The sequence below is a fragment of the Oryza brachyantha genome, chromosome 1 (genome assembly GCF_000231095.2).
Source record: "Oryza brachyantha chromosome 1, ObraRS2, whole genome shotgun sequence".
Taxonomy (NCBI): domain Eukaryota; kingdom Viridiplantae; phylum Streptophyta; class Magnoliopsida; order Poales; family Poaceae; genus Oryza; species Oryza brachyantha.
In genome coordinates this window covers 24,543,746-24,562,869 of record NC_023163.2, presented here as the reverse complement: position 1 = coordinate 24,562,869, position 19,124 = coordinate 24,543,746, and the positions used below count along the sequence as shown (strand labels likewise).

General features: G+C 41.6%; 2 protein-coding genes across 2 annotated transcripts; both read left to right on the top strand.

Annotated features, from left to right (window-relative positions):
* The first annotated feature begins 5,582 nt into the window (after positions 1–5,582).
* On the top strand, positions 5,583–9,405 carry LOC102706795 (probable glutathione S-transferase GSTF2). The gene is made up of 3 exons (XM_006644691.2): positions 5,583–5,845; positions 7,973–8,021; positions 8,725–9,405. The coding sequence occupies exons 1-3, from the start codon at positions 5,696–5,698 to the stop codon at positions 9,168–9,170; spliced, it is 645 nt and encodes a 214-aa protein (XP_006644754.1). The 5' UTR covers positions 5,583–5,695; the 3' UTR covers positions 9,171–9,405.
* An 8,123-nt stretch (positions 9,406–17,528) lies between these two features.
* Positions 17,529–18,930, top strand: LOC102722547 (PLASMODESMATA CALLOSE-BINDING PROTEIN 3-like). Its single transcript, XM_006646290.3, has 3 exons — positions 17,529–17,930; positions 18,023–18,056; positions 18,390–18,930. The coding sequence occupies exons 1-3, from the start codon at positions 17,612–17,614 to the stop codon at positions 18,670–18,672; spliced, it is 636 nt and encodes a 211-aa protein (XP_006646353.2). The 5' UTR covers positions 17,529–17,611; the 3' UTR covers positions 18,673–18,930.
* The last annotated feature ends 194 nt before the right edge of the window (positions 18,931–19,124 follow it).

Genomic DNA, 19,124 nt, shown 5'->3' with positions numbered 1-19,124 from the left:
ATTTATAAATAAAACTTTTATATATGTGTAATTCTCAGTTATCTAAACTTAAAAACTGAAAATAAAATACAATAAAAACCTCAAAACCTACTTTATGTTAAAATTTTAAATTTTATCTTATAAGCAGAACTGAAAACATTTGAAATGGAAGGGAGCATGCTCCCAAATGGTGGTAGGGAAATCTCCCCTACCGAAACTGATTTCCCTATAGGTGGAGAGGGATAGCTAGGGGCACGGGATAATTAATCCCCGAATGGGATATTTTTCTATGGGATCTCTCCCCTATTCATCCAAATGAGCCCTTAAGAAAATATATTTGGATCTGAAAATTTTAAGTGTAAATTTTAGTAGTACTACAGATACTAAATTGTACATTACAAAACCATTGTATCTCTGGATATTTTTTTTAAGGGAGTAAAATTACTTATGAAAATCCGAAATTTTGAGAGCAGTCTAATCTACGTCACAAATTAAATAATGTAATAGCCCACTGTCGCTACTACTACTTTACCAGTAGTATTAGATAACACTTCATCGTGATAATATTTATTTTTAACGAATTAATTGTGATATTTAATTGGAGTCATGGCCTACTAGGGTGTATATATGAAACTGCTTGGCCTACTAGCTCTCTGTTTTCTTTAAGTTAGGTTTGTTGTGATCAACTTGCAAGTGAACATTCTTAAATAGGTATTTGTTACCTAGGTAGACAGCCTCATTTTCACCCTCAAGCTTAAACCAAAATTTAAAATTTTAATCTTAAATTTAGAGTTAATTTTAAGATTATTTTATTATAGTTTATTTTTAGCATTTGCTATCACTATACAAAAGTATATAAAATTTTTATTCACAAATTATTTTTTATTTACAAATGTGTTGTTTCATTTTTTTTTGCTTCAAAAAGCCAAACAATCATCACCGGAGCTTTTTACAAGTATAGCTAACATGGAAAATAAGGCCCCCATTGTACGTCATGTTTGTAAATGTAAAATAATTTATAAATAAAAGCTTTATACATGCGTTTTTAGCGATCTAAAAGTAAATGTTGAAAAAGAAACTTTGATGAAAAAACTTCGAAATCAACTTTAAAATAAAAGTTAAAATTTAAATTTTAACTTATTAATAAGGAAAAACGAAACGATGAGGGCGTGTGATTGTTGCTCCTCGGTCTAGAGCCAACCAACTTATGCCTCACGCTGCAAGCATGGTTGTTCCTTCTGTATTGCCTTTTCTAGCCACCAGGCATATTCTATTTTCCCCCTCGCGAGATGCTGATTGGAAAGCTCACGCGCAGCCATCATTGTTGTGCTATCATGGAAGAGAACATGTCGATCAGTGTGTCGCTAGCACGGAGGACAACTCGATTATTCCCTCTCCATTATCTATGTATATATCTTTAGCAGCGCTGTTGGACTTCAACTAATTATGGTGTACGGAGTATTACAGAAAACCATTTTTCAGAAGATTAACTTGATTGTTAGATTAGGTGCTAAAGGGCAGGTTGCCAAGTACATCAGCGATGACAGCTCGTGCATCTTATAGGTCACTGCTGACACACGTAAATCTTAACTGAATTGTCCAAGCAGATCGACCGGACATTTTGATTTCTTGCTATATTCAACATTTCCCATCTGATGTTTCACCTAAAAGTCGCACGGACATGCATTTTCTTTTTCATAGTTCTGGTAGCTAACTTGTCATTCGTCAAACAAGAGCGATGTTTGTTTAATCGGATTAGGAGGATAAATTTCTTTGTCTATGCGAAGGACCCAGAGATAGTCGTAACCGAAATTCCAAGATTGTTGAAGAGAAAAACCACAAAAGAATTAAGGCAAAGCAAAATAAAAACAATCACAAGGGAACAAATACAGTCACAAACTAATACAATAGATGGATACCCTGCGCGTTGCCGCGGGAGAACTGTGATTATAAATGATTGGATTGTATGGTGTATATTTTGGGGGAATAGATGCAATTTACACTCTTGATGAGTCATCCAAAGACTAAAAACAATTGAGCTGATGTGGCTTCGTGAGAGAAGGGATAATTAGCATTAACTATACTTAGTGGTTACTGAGCGTTTAGATTAGATCCAATAGCTGAGGTCTACAGGTGACGTCAACTGAGCTTTGGGTCTTAACTTTATAGAAAAAAAGGATTCATGCCAAGCAATTAAAATAAGGGTCTGCCTATTAAGCAGGTGACTGATTTTTTGGAATGTATCAGTCGATTCATTCTAGACCATAAAGATATGCATCTGACGTCATTCACCCCATGTGAGTTGATCCCTAGCCTAACTGATGGATATTAAATTTTTTGGGCTCTGGTTTTGGGCTTTCCAATAGAGACGAGGATACTAAATTTCAATATGGACTAATGACTACATTAACATATTTGGATTTGTTACTAAGCTGGTTTGCTGTTAGGTACTGGATTTTTTTCTCAAAATTTGGATATATTTTCGGCTAGGTTGTATGTGTTCTATAGAATTCTTTTGTATTTTTTATACATTGGCATTAATGTGTGGGTCATGTTTATACAATAAGTTGCACTTCATATATACTAAAGTTACACTTAATCTATAGTAAAAGTTGCACTTTTCCATATTATGCAATTTTAGGGTAAGCTACGTGCAAGTTTAGTATATGAATTGTGCAAGCTTAAACAAAATGCTTCTCAAACCTATTATTGCACTTAGTTTTTATTAAAGTTGCATATTGGTTATACTAAAGTTGCTTATTTTCATATCTTACAACTTACGTTAAATTAGGTGCAAGTTTCGTATAGATATTGAACAAGTATAGGTGACCGATGGCGAAGAATGAGAGCCAGTAAATAGCAAAACTAAGATCAAATTTTGAGGAAGCAAACAAATCTTAGATCAAATTTTGAGGGATAAAACAAAAGAATGTGATGCAGCAGCATCACAAAATTAGGGGAAAAAAGAGATTGAATAGAGTATGCAAGACAGTTTTAGTAAAGTATTTTTCTAAAAGAAGAAACAAACACATTTCTGGTTTACTCATGTTTTCCCATTACGTGATCCACCTCCAGGATTAAACGTGCTTGTAGGCATGGGCCAGCAGTTGAAAAAAAAAATCTAGCAGCAGCCCACGAATCTTGCTGTTTGATCGGATGGTCAACAAATCGACTGACGAACAACCAAAAAATCAATCGACTGCCAAATAACAAAACTGTTAAAATAATACTACATACAGAAGGAAAAAAACAGAACTATAGTTGACGCTGATCCAAGTACAGTAGTGGAACGGCAAGCAATGCATCGATGATTTTAGGTCTATCTAATCGTTGCATTATGCATCTCCTGTAAGCCTCCTGGTCCTGGCCTTGACCATGATAACATGGCTAAGGGCACGTATAATACGAGTTAATTATTGGAGTGGTTGCAGAAAAAAATATATGATAAAACTACACTTGGGACATTTTTCTCGTAGTGCATGGTGTTTTCAATAGGCCTCAAATAATTTTCTACGTCCGTCCTCATTTTATTCATTTTAGACTTTATAATTATTTAATATTTATTTTTTGAAAGAAATTTACAATTTGAACCCTCTCGCCCCACATGCTAGCTAAATTGTATTTTTACACTCCCCCTGATGTCGCATCTTCTCTCCACCACCTCCACGACTCCACCCTTCCTATCGCTTTTCCCATCTCCAACAACAGTAGCCAGTACCATGAGGCGTGGGTCAGCAAGCTCCCCAGCAACACAGTGGGGAGGCACAGACCGATGAGCTCCCCAGCTGTGCAGATCAGGGCGGCATAAGTTGATGAACTCCCATCTTTCCCTCCCTAAAGTGATGCCGATCGGACCAAAGGTGCATGCAACAACAACTGGGAATGACCTCAATGGAGGCAGGGGAAGCTTTAATTAGCCGATCGATGGCGTAGAGCTCCCTCTCTAATGGTGGCGGCGGCAAGGAGCTCTCTCCCGACCAGCTCGATGTGCCCATCTTTTCTATTAAAAAACATTTTTAATTCATCATTAAAATCAATTGAGGACAATCTTTCAAGAAAAAAAACGTCATTTACATATTTATCATATTATTTCTCTATAAAATGCCATATTTGTCGTAATGCAATTAAGTTATAATATTCCAATTTAAGCTTTCAATAAGTTACTAACAAGAATAAGAGTTATGGACTCGATAACAAGATGCTAACCTTACTCCTAGTGTTGAGAAATACCTTTTTTTTCTAAATGGCTCATCCAAGACATCATGAAGTTATATATTTGATATAGAGAGAAAATATTATAAAACTATAATCCTAGATGGTTGTAACTAGTAAAAATAAAACAAAACAACCCACATCTTAAGCTAGCAGCTCATCCCACAGAAGTGAGATACTCTACCGTAAAGTCAGATAGACTGACATGTTGACCTAATGGATGGTAGAGCTTACATGTCATTGATCACACCCCTCCGACTTTACGTTAGAGAATCTGCTTCCTATCCCACGAGCCATGAAAAGATGCTAGCACCAAGGTGGGCAGCGCCAAGCATGACCGATCGCCATTAGATGTATATAAGTTCCCAAACGCCCCATCAAACACCGACTTCACGCAGAAGTACATCAATGAGCTCTCAGCTATCCTCACATTGTGGGGTTGAGGAGGAAGAGGAGAAAAGAGAAGAAGACTCACTCATCCTTTGCACCAACCTGATGACAACAACCGTCGACAACCAAAAACATCATGTTAAGCTTTATGCTACTAGGACCGTATTCCATTGCTAGATTTTTCTTAGATTTTTTTTTTGACTTTTGTCGCAAGATTTATGAACTACTAAATGATATATTTTTGGAGGAAGTTTCTATATAAAAGTTTATTGTCCTAACTTTCTACGGTAGTTTTTTAACATTTCAGTGATTAATTGTGTCATTTATTCAATTTAATGGTTGTCATAATAATAAGATAATATTTTTATCTATCGGGTAAAAGATACGTGTTTTGGAACATTGAATGTCGTGTTTGGTATTGTATTGGTAATGCTGCACGTGATCCAAACCTGGTCTTTGTGTTACTGTTACTGTCGGATCTGAATTCTCTAACATTATGACAGTGATATTATAGTCACGGCTATGTGACTCCCACGGATAATAGGACCCACACGTCGGTGATCATTACAATACTATAATAACAGGGATCTCAGTCCGTTACCCGTCCTACTCTCTCGCTGCGCGATCCGTCAATGCCGGAGGAGAAAGAATTGCACGCGTAGTACTATCATACTCGTCAAGAAACTAATTAATCACCTCGCGACAGAGGAGGAAAGAATACTCCAATAGTCTAGATATAGTGGTACTCGTATCGTACCTACACTAATTTAATCACCTTGTGGAAAATGACGTACCCGCTGATGATTATGGTTACAGCAAAACAGAGACGAAAAAAAAGAAAAAAAAAATCCCGGAAGCATCTAGACCCGCGCGGGCTCTGGACGGCGCGGCCCCACCCACTGACCCACCAACCACCACCGCACTCCGTCCGCACACCCGCGAGACTTCGGGGCTCCCCACCGATCGGTCGCCGCCCCGCCCTATTAAACGGGGGCTCCCCCAGTCGCTCCGCCCCAGGCGTCGCCTTCTCCGATCTCCACCACCACTCCAGTCCAGGCCGCCGCGTGGTAGCGAGGAGGGAAGAGGAGGAGGGTTGTAGAGAGGGCGAGGGGAGATGGCTCCGATGAAGCTGTACGGCGCGACGCTGTCGTGGAACGTGACGAGGTGCGTGGCGGTGCTGGAGGAGGCCGGCGCCGAGTACGAGGTCGTGCCCCTCAACTTCGGCACCGGCGAGCACAAGACCCCCGAGCACCTCGCCCGGAACGTACGTGCACAAACCCTCTCGGCTCTCTCGCCCGCTCGCTCGCTCGCTGTTCCCCCAATCCTCCCCTATTTACTGTTTTAACCAGCGCTAGGTTAGCTGTTCCCTTTTTGGAATCGGGCGGTAGCCGTTTTAGGATCTCTATAGTGATTTTGGGTATTTAACTATTTATGCTGCAACTGCACGGGTTGATTGCATGCCAAATTGCCAGTTTCAGTCTCGCTGCGCCCGCTTAATATTATTTGGATTTCTACAATCATCAGGCGTTAAGGTATAAGAAGCAAATGAGACCTGTTAGAAGAGTATTATGTTCCAAGTATAAGGTGAAATTAACAATACGTAATAGAGGCGTAAGATTTACGGATTAATATAGTTTCTTACAGATTAGGAAAACGATTTCGGCACAAAAATATCCTTAAATGCTAGTTGCTTGACTTTACGACCTCCCCGTCCCAAAATAAACGGATTTATGAGTTTTTAGGACTACTTTAGCATCAAACCACCCTTTCTCCTCAAAAAGGCACATCCCCACTTCCTTCAACCACCACCGACGCTGCCACAGTGCGACATACTGTATCAAATAATTGTGATATGCCATCAATCATGTTCATGCTGCGACCCTACCATTTTGATGATGTCGTATAGTCCTGTAGTGGAAGATCTGATCCGTCCATCTTACATCGAACTGCTGATGTTGACTTACTTGCTCGTGGGAGGTTAGAAGATGTCTGATTCTTCGTCCGACAGGACGAGGCCAAATGGGAAGTTAAGAGATGATAAATGTGCATAGCTTAACTTGATTTGGGTGGGTGAACCGGATCAAATGTGGGGAAACCGGTCGCATATGTCCACTCGATCTGAAGAACATAAATTTGCAGGTATTTTTCGGAAACTGTTTTGAGAGAATTGCTGATGAGAATCAATTGACTGCCTGGTTAATGTGTTAACTAGTTGCTCCTATGATATGCCGCCATAATTTGCTTGGGAATGAGGGAGGTATGATAATAATTAGGTGTCAATCAGGTTTAGAGAGGAGGTACTAGATGGCCACCTGTGGCGGAGGTACTAGATGGCCACCTGTGGCTGCTAAGTGTTTCCTAGTAACTATTGTCTGGTACTTGTTTAACCAGAGTTTTCCAACTCTCAATGCATGTACCCTATTTCTTCTATACTAGTAATATGCTCATGCTTTGCAATGTGCCCATGCCATTGGGAATGGGCTGTGGTTTGGATCTAGCATAAAGAGCATGATCCCCATGGGCTGGGCTCAAGAGTAGGGGAGGACAAGTAACACAGCTTTTAAGTAGAACAGATATATTCTCAAAGAGCTTTGAGCCTTCCATCCGATGAACAAAGGAATGCATGGGAACACCTTCTTGTGCGTATCTGTTATACAACTAGCCAAATACCCATGTAAACTGTAACGGTTTCAAATATGTCATAGATTATAAAGTTGAAAACATTTATATAAGTCCTACAAGAAATCTTATATAATATTCAATCAAACACCAATCCATTAATAACATAACATTGTTAAAAGCCACATGCACAAATATCTACTTAGATGATCCCATCAATTCAGGAGGTGGTAGGAGCTGACAGACTCAGCACTGGCACAGCCATTAGGTTCTCTTATATAGTACTCCATACTCCGTCTGTCCCAAAATACAACAACCTTTAGCATTCAAAATTTGTCCCAAATTATAATAACTTCTCCACCAACATTCTCTTCTCAGCCAATCACAACTTTCCACTCCACCATTCAATTTCTCTTCCTACTTCCTTCTCTTAACCAATGACAACATCCTCCCATTTAATTCCACTTACTTTCTTAATACTCGTGTCGGACTCTAAAACTTCTTATATTTTGGGGCTTGGGATGGAGCTAGTAGAGATTAGTCTGCTGACGTTCGATAGTGATATATTTAACTCGTGCACACTTTCAGCTGGTTTGTGATGTAGCAATTTTACACTTGTTATAATGTGTCGCCTTTCCGGACTAGTGGAGGTCTTTATCCATAGGATTATCTTACCATCATGACTTTGAAAATTGATACATCTGTACCACTTAGGGCATAACCTATGGCATCTGTTCGCTAAACTCAATGTGTCTTGTTATGTTCTATGCAGCCCTTTGGTCAGGTGCCGGCTTTGCAAGATGGTGACTTATACCTCTTTGGTATGATGCTATTTCTTGGAGTTCTATCTTTTTCTCTCATAAATAAAGGGAACTGATGTGTTTTTTCTTTAACTGTGGAAACCATTATGCCTCTTTTCCTAATATACAAGGCTAGCACTTCCACATGGGCCTAAATGGCACCCGACTTTTTTTTTTCTGGAAGCACCTGTTTCAATGTTACAGTCGTTATTTATAAAAGGAGTCTGACAGTCTGTAAACCATTGCATTATCAGGGGTAAGGTTTTTATTGGGTTACTGTTATTTGCTACAATACCTTCTCAAGGGGTTAGCTGAAATGTTTGACATGCACTTGAATGGGGAAGGGAACAAAGTGTAGAGATGTACATGACAATATTAATTTTATGGAAGTGATGTGGTGTGCCTTAGGTTTTTATAAGTAAGAATAGAACATTGTAGATATATCTACATGCATCACACATATAGTAAGACCACTAAAAATTCTCAAAAGCTCTTTAGTCATGCACCGTAGTCTGATGCCGTGCATGGTTTCAATATGATGAAGCTATTACTGCCGTATAGGAGCTCCAAGCCTGCATATAGTTTGTGTACAATTTTAATTCCCATGGCATGGACAGTTTTGTTATTTTGGATCAATTTATTTAAGTGAGACCACTGTTGTGCACACCTTTAAAATCTTGGTTATTGTTTGTTACCATAACTTTGTCTGATTTCTTCTTGTTAGAATCGCGTGCAATTTGCAAGTATGTATGCCGCAAGAACAAGCCGGAGCTGTTGAAGGAAGGCGACCTCAAGGAGTCAGCAATGGTGGATGTTTGGCTTGAAGTGGAGTCCAACCAATACACTTCTGCACTGAACCCCGTGCTTTATCAGTGCCTTATCCTTCCGATGCTCGGAGGAAGCACCGACCAGAAAGTCGTCGAGGAGAATATTGAGAAGCTGAAGAAGGTGTTGGAGGTGTACGAGGCGCGCCTGACAAAGTGCAAGTACCTGGCTGGAGATTACATCAGTGTCGCGGACCTAAGCCATGTGTCTACCACCCTGTGCTTGTTCGCTACACCCTATGCATCTTTGTTCGATGCATACCCGCATGTGAAGGCCTGGTGGACTGACCTGATGGCAAGGCCGTCTGTCCAGAAGGTGGCTGCACTGATGAAGCCGCCCTCATAAACGTAGCCGGTCTAATGCAGGTTTGTCCATGGTCCACAGAAATAAGCCGAGGTGTGCCCGGTTGGTTGCTCGTTAAGATTTTGTGTTACTACGTGTCCTGGATTGTTGAATGTTCAAGGATTCAGCATTGTGTTGTTATGCTGTTGATCTAACCTAGTATTGTACTGCTATGAGCATTCCTGTGCTCTGGCCTTCGCAATTGAGAACCTTATAATAAATTCTGTTTTGGTCACCTGTTCCAGTGATCCCTGGTAAACTTTCGGTTGTCGATTTGGTGATCTGTCGTGAGATCGGATTAGGTTATAGAGGGGGTGAATATAGCTAAAGTTTGACTATTCCTAAAAAGAACAAAATTTTAATTCGATCGCAAAACTTCGGAAAAAATATCTCCGTGAAAAATAGGACGGGAATTGAAATATCAAAAATAAAACAGAGCAGAAAATATCGACATGAATTTAAATGTGAAAAGCGTAAAATTTAAATGTGGTAAAAAATTTTATTTCACAAGTAATCTTTCAAATTTCATTTTTGAAGTTTACAAAGCTTGGTTCACAAGCTTAACAATAACAATTTATAAGAGTTATTGTCATATTTAGCCAACACAAGTTAGAGTAACAAACCACTCTTAAAAACATTTTTCATTCCATCTCAAAGTTAGCTTCCTCAAGCAACCATTCCTCTCAAAAACATTTTTCATTCCATCCCAAAGTTAGCTTCCTAAAGCAACCATTCCTCCCCTATTTATAGGGTTAATCCTCCATTAGAAAAAGACCAAACTACCCCTGAAACTTAGCAGCTACTCTAAGTCCTCACAGCCGTTCGATCCAAAATCAGCGCTCTAGAATAAGCCAAGGCTTTTTCTGTTCTGCCACAGGGGATCCGGATGCCACAGCAAATCCACCTTACAGCTGCCTCCCGTGCATGCGTGAGGACGAAGGTCTTGCCACGCGTCGGCCGCAGACTGGTTTCTCGTGTGCACCGAATATTCCGACCAGGGCCCGCCCGTCAGCAGCTGCTGCATCGCACTCGAGACCGAAGCACGATTCCCTCTGCATGGCGTGCATGCATCGCCTGGGCCCAGCCGTCAGCGACCACTGGTCCGTCTCCCGAGTGCATGCGCCATGGCGTTGTTGCTTGCCATCCACCCGCAAGCTAGCTCACCGATACATGCACGCATGCAGGTTGACCAAGCCGAGCAATCCAAGCCAGCCATGCTGCCTTGCACCAACCAACTAGCTAGCCATCCATTCTTTGCACATACGTATGCATGCAGTCATGTATGTGTGTTCCTCCTCCTCGTAGATTTTCTTCGCGAATATCCGATTGTTCCGCACGATATTCGTCCATTACGTACATGCCTGTGTCCCACCTTGTCACCCGACCTCCTCGACCGTGCTAGACCATAACTCTCCCTGAGTTTGATCCCGATCTGTTGTTGACCAAGGTTGACCCCAAACACCTGCACACAAACAATCCGAACCACCGTTTTGCGGGCACAGATTTCGCGACCTGACCCTCGTTAGTCAACCAACACACACGCTTCAACCACACTTGCCAATTTTCCATCAGAATTAATACAAACCACTCTTGGTTTCACAATCTCCTCCTTATGGAAACATTGGCAACACTAAAGAAGAATTTTAATGATTTAAAAATTTAAAAGCAAAAGTTTTGCCAAAAGTCAAACTTGGTCAAATAGATCAAAACTCAAAAACCAAGTTATAGAAAATAGACTCAAGATAAGAAATGACTCTCCAAATGCCTAACACAGACTCCCCCTCTCAACAAGAATAAAACATTTTTTTAATTTTCAAAGAAAGCATAAATCTCTCCCCCTTTGACAATGATGCCATCAAGACAAAAGGAGCATATGCAAAATGATGAAAAATGCACAATGTAAATGTGTGAGCTTTGGAAGTTATCTAAAAACATCCAAACAAGGTGCATGGTCCACGTAAGAGCAAGAAAATGTCAATATCTAGCTATGTATGCACAAAAGAGGTATGAATCATGGCATATAGAAACAAGATTGTATCACAAGCAACAATAAAATCTTTCAACTGAAATAAGTAGCTTAGTGTGCAATGCAAATTCTAAAAGAGACTTAAGAAGAAGCAATCGACTTCATAAGAATGCAATGAAGACTCCAACTCCACAAAATGCCCATGCTTGACGTGCTATGTCAAAGTCCATGAAGAATCAACCATGTTTTTCAAGAAGAGCACATGTCATCATCATTTTTTTCCTGCCATTAATCATTTTTTTATGCCTCATCACACCTTTTTTTAATAGCACAATCGCGAAGGTACTTCTGATTTGGTCAATCAGAACATCCAGCTGGAGTTCTCATTACAGACAGTCTCTGTGCTATCTTCGGAACTACTTGCACGTAAGCGCACTCAGTAGTCCGGACAAGAGCAAAAGATGACATAGATAGCATGAAAGATTCAACACATGGACCATAGCAAAGCTTTCCGACAGCATGACAACTATTGTAAAGGAGTAAAGCATGACATAAGCATGAGTAAAAAGCTTCAATTTAAGCAAACTCTTAGAACAAGCACTTGCACAAGATTTATGTTTAAGTGAAATTCAAGTTAGGCAAGTTTCAACGCACTTGTTTAAACACGTCAAGTTCAAACAAGCTACTCGAGCACATCAAAGCTAGACAAGGGATCAAACTGGCACATATGTAAACCATGCACAACAAATTGATGTGAAAGAGATAACATGCAAAGCTCACATGTAGGAAGACATGATAGAATGCAAACAGGTATTTGTAAACATGATGCACTATATACAAATGTAGAGCAAAGCACAGAACTCCCCCTGAACTGACGCCATATGAAATAAACCAAACCAGTTTCAGTGAATCTCTTAATGTCAACCCATGTCACTACATATAGCTCATAGGGCATCAAGACAATCCAACAACAGAAACAAGAAGAAATCAAGAGACTCAGCCAAGAAGATCAAGCTAACAAGAAGCTCAGAAAGGCAACTGAGAAGTCAAATCATCAAAGAACACACACTCCCCCTTAAAACATGCCGATCAGATGAAACACAAGGCAAGGAATTGAAGGAAGTAAGTGCAAAAGCAGTAAGCATCAACTGACTTGGCAAAGACACGCTGACATGCAAAAGTCCAGCCTAGATACTACCACAAGGCTCACGTAGTCGTACAAGCAGTCTAAGTGCCATCAAGAGGTAAAGGATCACATGGCATAACTTGCAACAAAAAAGATCAAAGCCAAGTGTCCATCTACCTCCCTACAACATCTCAGAAGTGAGAAGCAACAACCCTCGTTGATCTAGCACTGGGGTTAATGAGCAAAGACTTAGGAATCCAGTACTATCTCAATCGAGGTGTAGAACCAAAGTTAGAATAACCAATAGTATGATGCACATGCTGGTCCCACCTGTTCTGCTCCAACCCTGCCAAGTCATGTCGAGGGTGCACATCTCGGCGAGGAAAGCGAGATACACCACTTGAACGACAGTGACAAGCGCACTCAAACCTCTTAGGAACTCTAGGATCTCCACGCATGGATCTCAAAGTCCTAAGACGCTCTTGTCGCTCTTTCTTGGCTTTTCTAAAGCAGAACCTAACCAAGTGACCAGACTTACCAAAGAAGGTGCATTCATACTTGGTTTTCTCTACAGACTTGGGTTCTTTCTCAGCTTTTGCAGGCTCAGGTTCTTTATGAGTTTCTACAGGCTTGGATTCTTTCTGAACTTCTACAGTCTTAGGTTCTTTATGAGTTTCTACAAGCTTGGGTTCTTTCTCAGCTTCTACAGGCTTCGGTTTACTAGAGCTAGAGCTATCTAAGAAACCAGCTGACTTGAAAACAGTAGGTGTTTTAGCTAACTCTATAACACCATCCTGAAAGCCAAGAATCTCATGTCCACCTATCCTCAAAGACTCAGCAAAATCATAACTTATACCTTGGTTAAACTTGCTCACCTTGGATTGGTCTAGGATCATATTGAGCTTTTTCTTTCCCTAGGCAAATTTTTCTAAAGATTGCTGCAAGTAGATTTTCTCTCTCTCTAGGATACCTAGGGACTCATTTTTCTTGACACACTCTTTCTTAGCAGCTACAAGATCATACTCTAGAATGGCTAGCTGCTCCTCCTTTTTAGCACATTCTTTCTTAACAGAACCAAGATCTTGTCTAAGAGAGATGCAAGAAGCACAAGAAGCATGAGACTCAACAGCACTCTTAATGTCTTTTAGCTCAACTTCTAAATTAGCACAAGTTTCAACAGAAGTTTTAGTTGTCATGAGCTCTAGCAAATTGTTCCTAATCTTAAGCAAACCAAATTTCTTTTTAAGTTCATCATTCTCACTAGCAAGATTTTGATAAATTTCACAATTCCTAGACTTATTATGATCAAGTTTTTCTTTCACTTCTTTTAGCTCAATTTCAAGCAAACCTATATCTAGTTTCAATTCATAGCATTTTGAGCAAGCATGTTTAGCACTAGCAGTTATCCTAGCTCCTAAAGCACCAGAATCATTTCTAGACTTGAGAAGAGCAATTTCAACAAGATAGGTTTTGCAAGAAAAACATTCATCATCCTCAGGTATCATGGAGCGAAGCCTAGCGATTTCTACTAACATATCGTCTTTTTCATATTTTAGTTTCACAATTTTAGTACCACATAGCTTGTATTTTTCAGTGAGAGTAGTCATCAACCTAGCCATTCTTTCTCTACTAATGCCATCATCATCCAAGTCATCACTCGAATAATTCTCATCACAAGACAATTCATTCATGTCATTTTCAGAATCATCAAGGGAGAATCAAGGGAGAGAGCATCATCGGGACATACCTTAGGATGCTCCGTTGAGTCATCCTTGTCCTCAAGTGCCATGAGGTACATGTTGATGTAGTGGTCGTCGGCGTAGCAACACATGCCGGCGAAGATATCATCCTTGTTCTTCTTCTCATGATCGTTGTCGTCGTCGCTCAGCTCCACCTCCTCGAGTGCAGCAAGTACTTTGTGGATCGCCTTTTGCAATCCCTCCTTCCGGCTTCCACGCTTTTGGCCTTCAGGCCATTTGGACGTCTTTTCATTTTTACTTTTCAAATTTGGGCAGTTGGCGCGTATGTGGTTTGGCTCTTCACACTCAAAATAGTTGAGGGCATTGCCACTCCTCCCTTTCTTTTTGTGCCTCACATTGTTGTAAGCCCTAGAGAATTTGCGAGCTATTAGAGCAAGATCATCTTCAGAGATCTTCTCTATCTGCTCGTCAGACATAGTGTAATGCGGCAAGTGAAATGCCACCACACATCAAAGCAATATCATTAGCACAAGTGCTAGAATAGCGCTCAACTACACGTTCCATCAAGTGTTTTTGACCTTTGTGATGGAAAATTTTTATCTCGTGGGTTTTTAGCTTAGAGTAAAGCGTTTCCACGGTGAGTGAGCTCAAAGGTGCACTTTCTGTGATGGATGTAACTTTCATAGCCCAAAGTCCAAGATCAAGATTGTTGAGGAGGTGTCGAGCCTTATCATTTTCTTCAAGCTCAAGACCGACAGACCTCATGTTTGAAATAATCTTCTCAAATCTCTTAAAATATTTATCAATAGATTCTCCAGGATTCATCTCAAATCGCTGGTATTCCCTCTGGAATTGGTTTTGACGAACCAATTTAATCTCCTTGCTTCCTTCATGGAAGGAGCACAGATTTTTTCAGATTTCGTTAGCAGTCTTGAGGTGGTTTAATCTGCTGAACTCCCCAGACCCTAACCCAGCAAGAAGTGCATTTCAAGCTCGGTAATTTGCCTCCTATTTTGCAATGGCATCTGCCGTGAGATTTGAGGTATCCTCGAGTATTTGGTAGGCAGTGGTAACACTCTGCCATTCCTTCAACCCTAACCTCTGAAGGTAAGATTCCATTCGAGCCTTCCATAACATAAAATCTGAGCCACCATCGAAAACGAACGGCTTCGTTGAGTACTTCTCCATAGCGTAAGTACAGTTCGTTGCCACGGTTAAGTTACAATGAACTATAACCGAGCTCTCATACCAATTGTGAGATCAGATTAGGCTATAGAGGGGGGTGAATATAGCTAAAGTGTAACTATCCCCAAAAAGAACAAAATTCCAATTCGATCGCAAAACTCCAAAAAAATATCTCCGTGAAAAATAGGAGGACAGGAATGGAGATATAAAAATAAAACAGAGCAGGAAATATCGACAGGAATTTAAATGCGAAAAGCGTAAAATTTAAACGTGGTAAATAAAATTTTATTTCACAAGTAAACTTAAAATTTTATTTTTGAAGTTTACAAAGCTTGGTTTACAAGCTTAACAATAACAATTTATGAGAGTTATTGGCACATCTAGCCAACACAAGCTAGAGTAACAAACCACTCTCGAAAATATTTTTCATTCCATCACAAAGTTGCTTCCTCAAGCAACCATTCCTCCCATATTTATATAGGGCTAATCCTCCATTAGAAAAAGACCAAACTACCCCTCAAACTTGGCGGCTACTCTAAGTCCTCACAGCCGTTCGATCCAAAATCAGCGCTCCAGAATAAGCCACGTAGGTTTTTTCTGTTCTGCCACAGGGGATCCGGATGCCACCTTACAGCTGCCTCCCGTGCGCGCGTGAGGACGAAGGTCTTGCCACGCGTCGGCCGCAGGCTGGTTTCTCGTGTGCACCGAATATTCCGACCAGGGCCCGCCCATCAGCGGCTGCTGCATCGCACCCGAGACCGAAGCACTGGTTGCTCTCAGCGATTCCCTCTCATGGCGTGCATGCATCGCCTGGGCCCAGCCGTCAGCCACCACTGGCCCGTCTCCCGAGTGCATGCGCCATGGCGTTGTTGCTTGCCATCCACCTGCAAGCTAGCTTACCTAAACATGCACGCATGCAGGTTGACCAAGCCGAGCAATCCAAGCCAGCCATGCTGCCTTGCACCAACCAGCTAGCTAGCCATCCATTCTTTGCACGTACGTATGCATGCAGCCATGTATGTGTGTTCCTCCTCCTCGTCGATTTTCTTCGCAAATATCCAATTGTTTCGCACGATGTTCATCCATTACGTACGCGCATGTGTCCCACCTTGTCACCCAACGTCCTCGATCGTGCCAGACCATAACTCTCTCTGAGTTTGATCCCGATATGCCGTTGACCAAGGTTGACCCCAAACACCTGCATACAAACAATCCGAACCACTGTTTTGTGGGCACACATTTCGCGACTTGATCCTCGTTAGTCAACACACACGCTTCAACCACACTTGCCAATTTTGATTACAATTAATACAAGCCACTCTTGGTTTCACAGTGTTGTAAAGTCAAAATTGGTATGAGTTATGGTCTTTACATGATATCACCGGGCTTTAATTTAGCAAGCCAAAGTTTTAGCAATATCGTGCGAATTTGTATGCAGTAGAACTAGTGAATCTAGGATGAGGCCAAATGGATTTTTCATATACATCAACAGGCCTGGTGACATGGTGAGAAGTGACAAATCAAGCAGTAATCCTCCAATTTCCCGACCTTGGTTTTGTGCATCTGACGGAAACTAGTAAACTTCGAATATATCAATGCAGCCTGAGCTGAAAGATACGGCTCAATCAATACCTAAGCATAAACAGCTGATGATTGACGGGCATCATAAGTAGAAATTCAATTTGCCCCAGCATGAACAGGACACATTCACATAACTTTGCTTTTCCAACAGGGAAAAAAGAGAGAGAGAGAGAGATTGAGAAAAGCTCACGAGTATCTGGTAAGCACTACCACACTGTCCACTGTCCACTACGACGAACACAAGTACAGCAGAGCCCAGCAAAGCACGCGCAGGTGACGACTTTGCATGCCTGCCTTTACTTTGGAGGACGCCGGCTCGTAAACCCGGCCCAAACACCGCCGTTCGTTCGCCCGGCCGGGGCAGCTCTGCGGAATGGTCGGAAAGCGCGAAAGAATCGGGCCAGCTGCCCGTCGGCGAGTGATATGATGACCTGCTAATCAATAAGGGCCTGTTTAGATCCATTTAAAATAACAAAAGGCAAATGACAAAAGTTTTGGTTATAAGTTTTGGTATTATATTTTTGTAACTCGGTGTTTGGAGGCATGCAAAAGTTGTCAATTTTTTTTAAAAGTGAGAGATGGTCCACATCTCTATGCATTTTTTGACGAAATTTGCTACTTTAGACTATCAAATACCAAATGCAAAGTTATCCATTTTTTGTTTAGATCCATTTTACGAAAAACTATTTAAAATAGTAAAACTTTTACCATTTTAAAGGATTTAAACAGGGCCTAAAAAAGAAGGAGCCGGGACGGAAGCTAAAGCCAACCACTCCTACAAGCTCGTAGCAGCGCAGTTCCACCCAAACCAGCAGCATCGACGAGCTTAATAATAATAACGCCTAGAGAGCAGCGGCAGAGACCACCGCGGCGAGGCGAGGAGCAAATGGCGATTCGGCGGCTGCTGGTGGTGCTGCTGGTGGTGGTGGTGTTGCTGATCGGCGTGCCGCCCAGAGGATCGGAGGGGGCGTGGTGCGTGTGCAGGCCGGACGTCGCGGAGGCGGCGCTGCAGAAGGCGCTGGACTACGCGTGCGGGCACGGCGCGGACTGCGCCCCGGTGGCGCCGAGCGGGGCGTGCTACAGCCCCAACACGGTGGCGGCGCACTGCTCCTACGCCGCCAACAGCTACTTCCAGAGGAACGGCCAGGCCAGGGGCGCCACCTGCGACTTCGGCGGCGCCGCCACCCTCTCCTCCACTGACCCCAGTACTGTGCTCAACTCTCCTCCACCGTACCTTTGATAGTATCTTCGATGTCACTCTTGTCGGTTAAACGTTGTTGTGTTCTTTATGTCGCAGGCTCAGGAACCTGCAAATACCCTGCAACCGCAAGGTGATTAATCTTCCTTATTATGCTCGTAAGCTAAATTTAAATTTTTCGAACTTTACATTTAAAATAAATTTTAAGATTTTTTATCTTTGTTTATTTTTCGTTCTTAGTTTTTAAATTGCTATAAACATATGTAAAAATTTTATTTATAAATTATTTTTCGTTTGTAAATTATTTTTTGTTTGGTTTTACTTAACAAAACCAAACAACCGTCCCTTCAACTTCACGTGGCGAAACTGATTAAACTTCAACTTGGTATAGAAAAACTGGTTAACCTTCAGCTCATGATTCATGAACTGAGGTGGTTTTTTTTTTTTTGGGTGTGTTTTTGTACAGTGCGGCAGGGACAAGCACCGGAACCGGCACGGTGGGTACAAGCACAGGCGCCGGTACGACCACGACCACGACCACCACTTCTCCGGGCTCTGCAACCGCTGCCACGGGCGGCACGCCCATCATGGGGGGGACCTTCGCCACGCCAATCGGCGGCGCGTCTGGGCCGACGACGAGCGCCATGAATCCCGACGGCAACGAAGCACCGTCTCCGTCCCCTGGCCGCCTCCCTCTCCTGTGCAGCATTGCCTCCTTGCTGCTCTCTTCCTCTCTCTTGGCGCGCTAGTGGTGTCTTTGCTTTACATTACACCGGAAAGTAACGTGAGATGGAGGACCAGATCGACTACCAGTGTAGCACCTTTTAACCGTGGAGATATTTGGCTGTCCTTCCTTACTGATTTTGGTGCTTTGTCACGGTCTGTTCTTTTTTCCTTTACCTGAACTGCAGTCCCTGTGTTGTTTTCATATGCTGTAGTGCTGTACCAGTGCTTACTGCCAGACTAGTGAACTGACCTGTTTTCATCATGTATGTTATATCTCTCATCTTTTGGCTTTTACTTATGCTTATAAACTTTTAAATTTTTAGTTTTTTTATCATGATTTATTTTCTGGCCTTAACTTTAGATTGGTCTGAGCACGTATATAAAATTGTATTTGTAAATTATTTTTCGTTTGTAAATATGTCGTTTGGTTTTTTTAATAAGCTAAAAGATGTTAGGTGCTAGTGTTAGCACATTT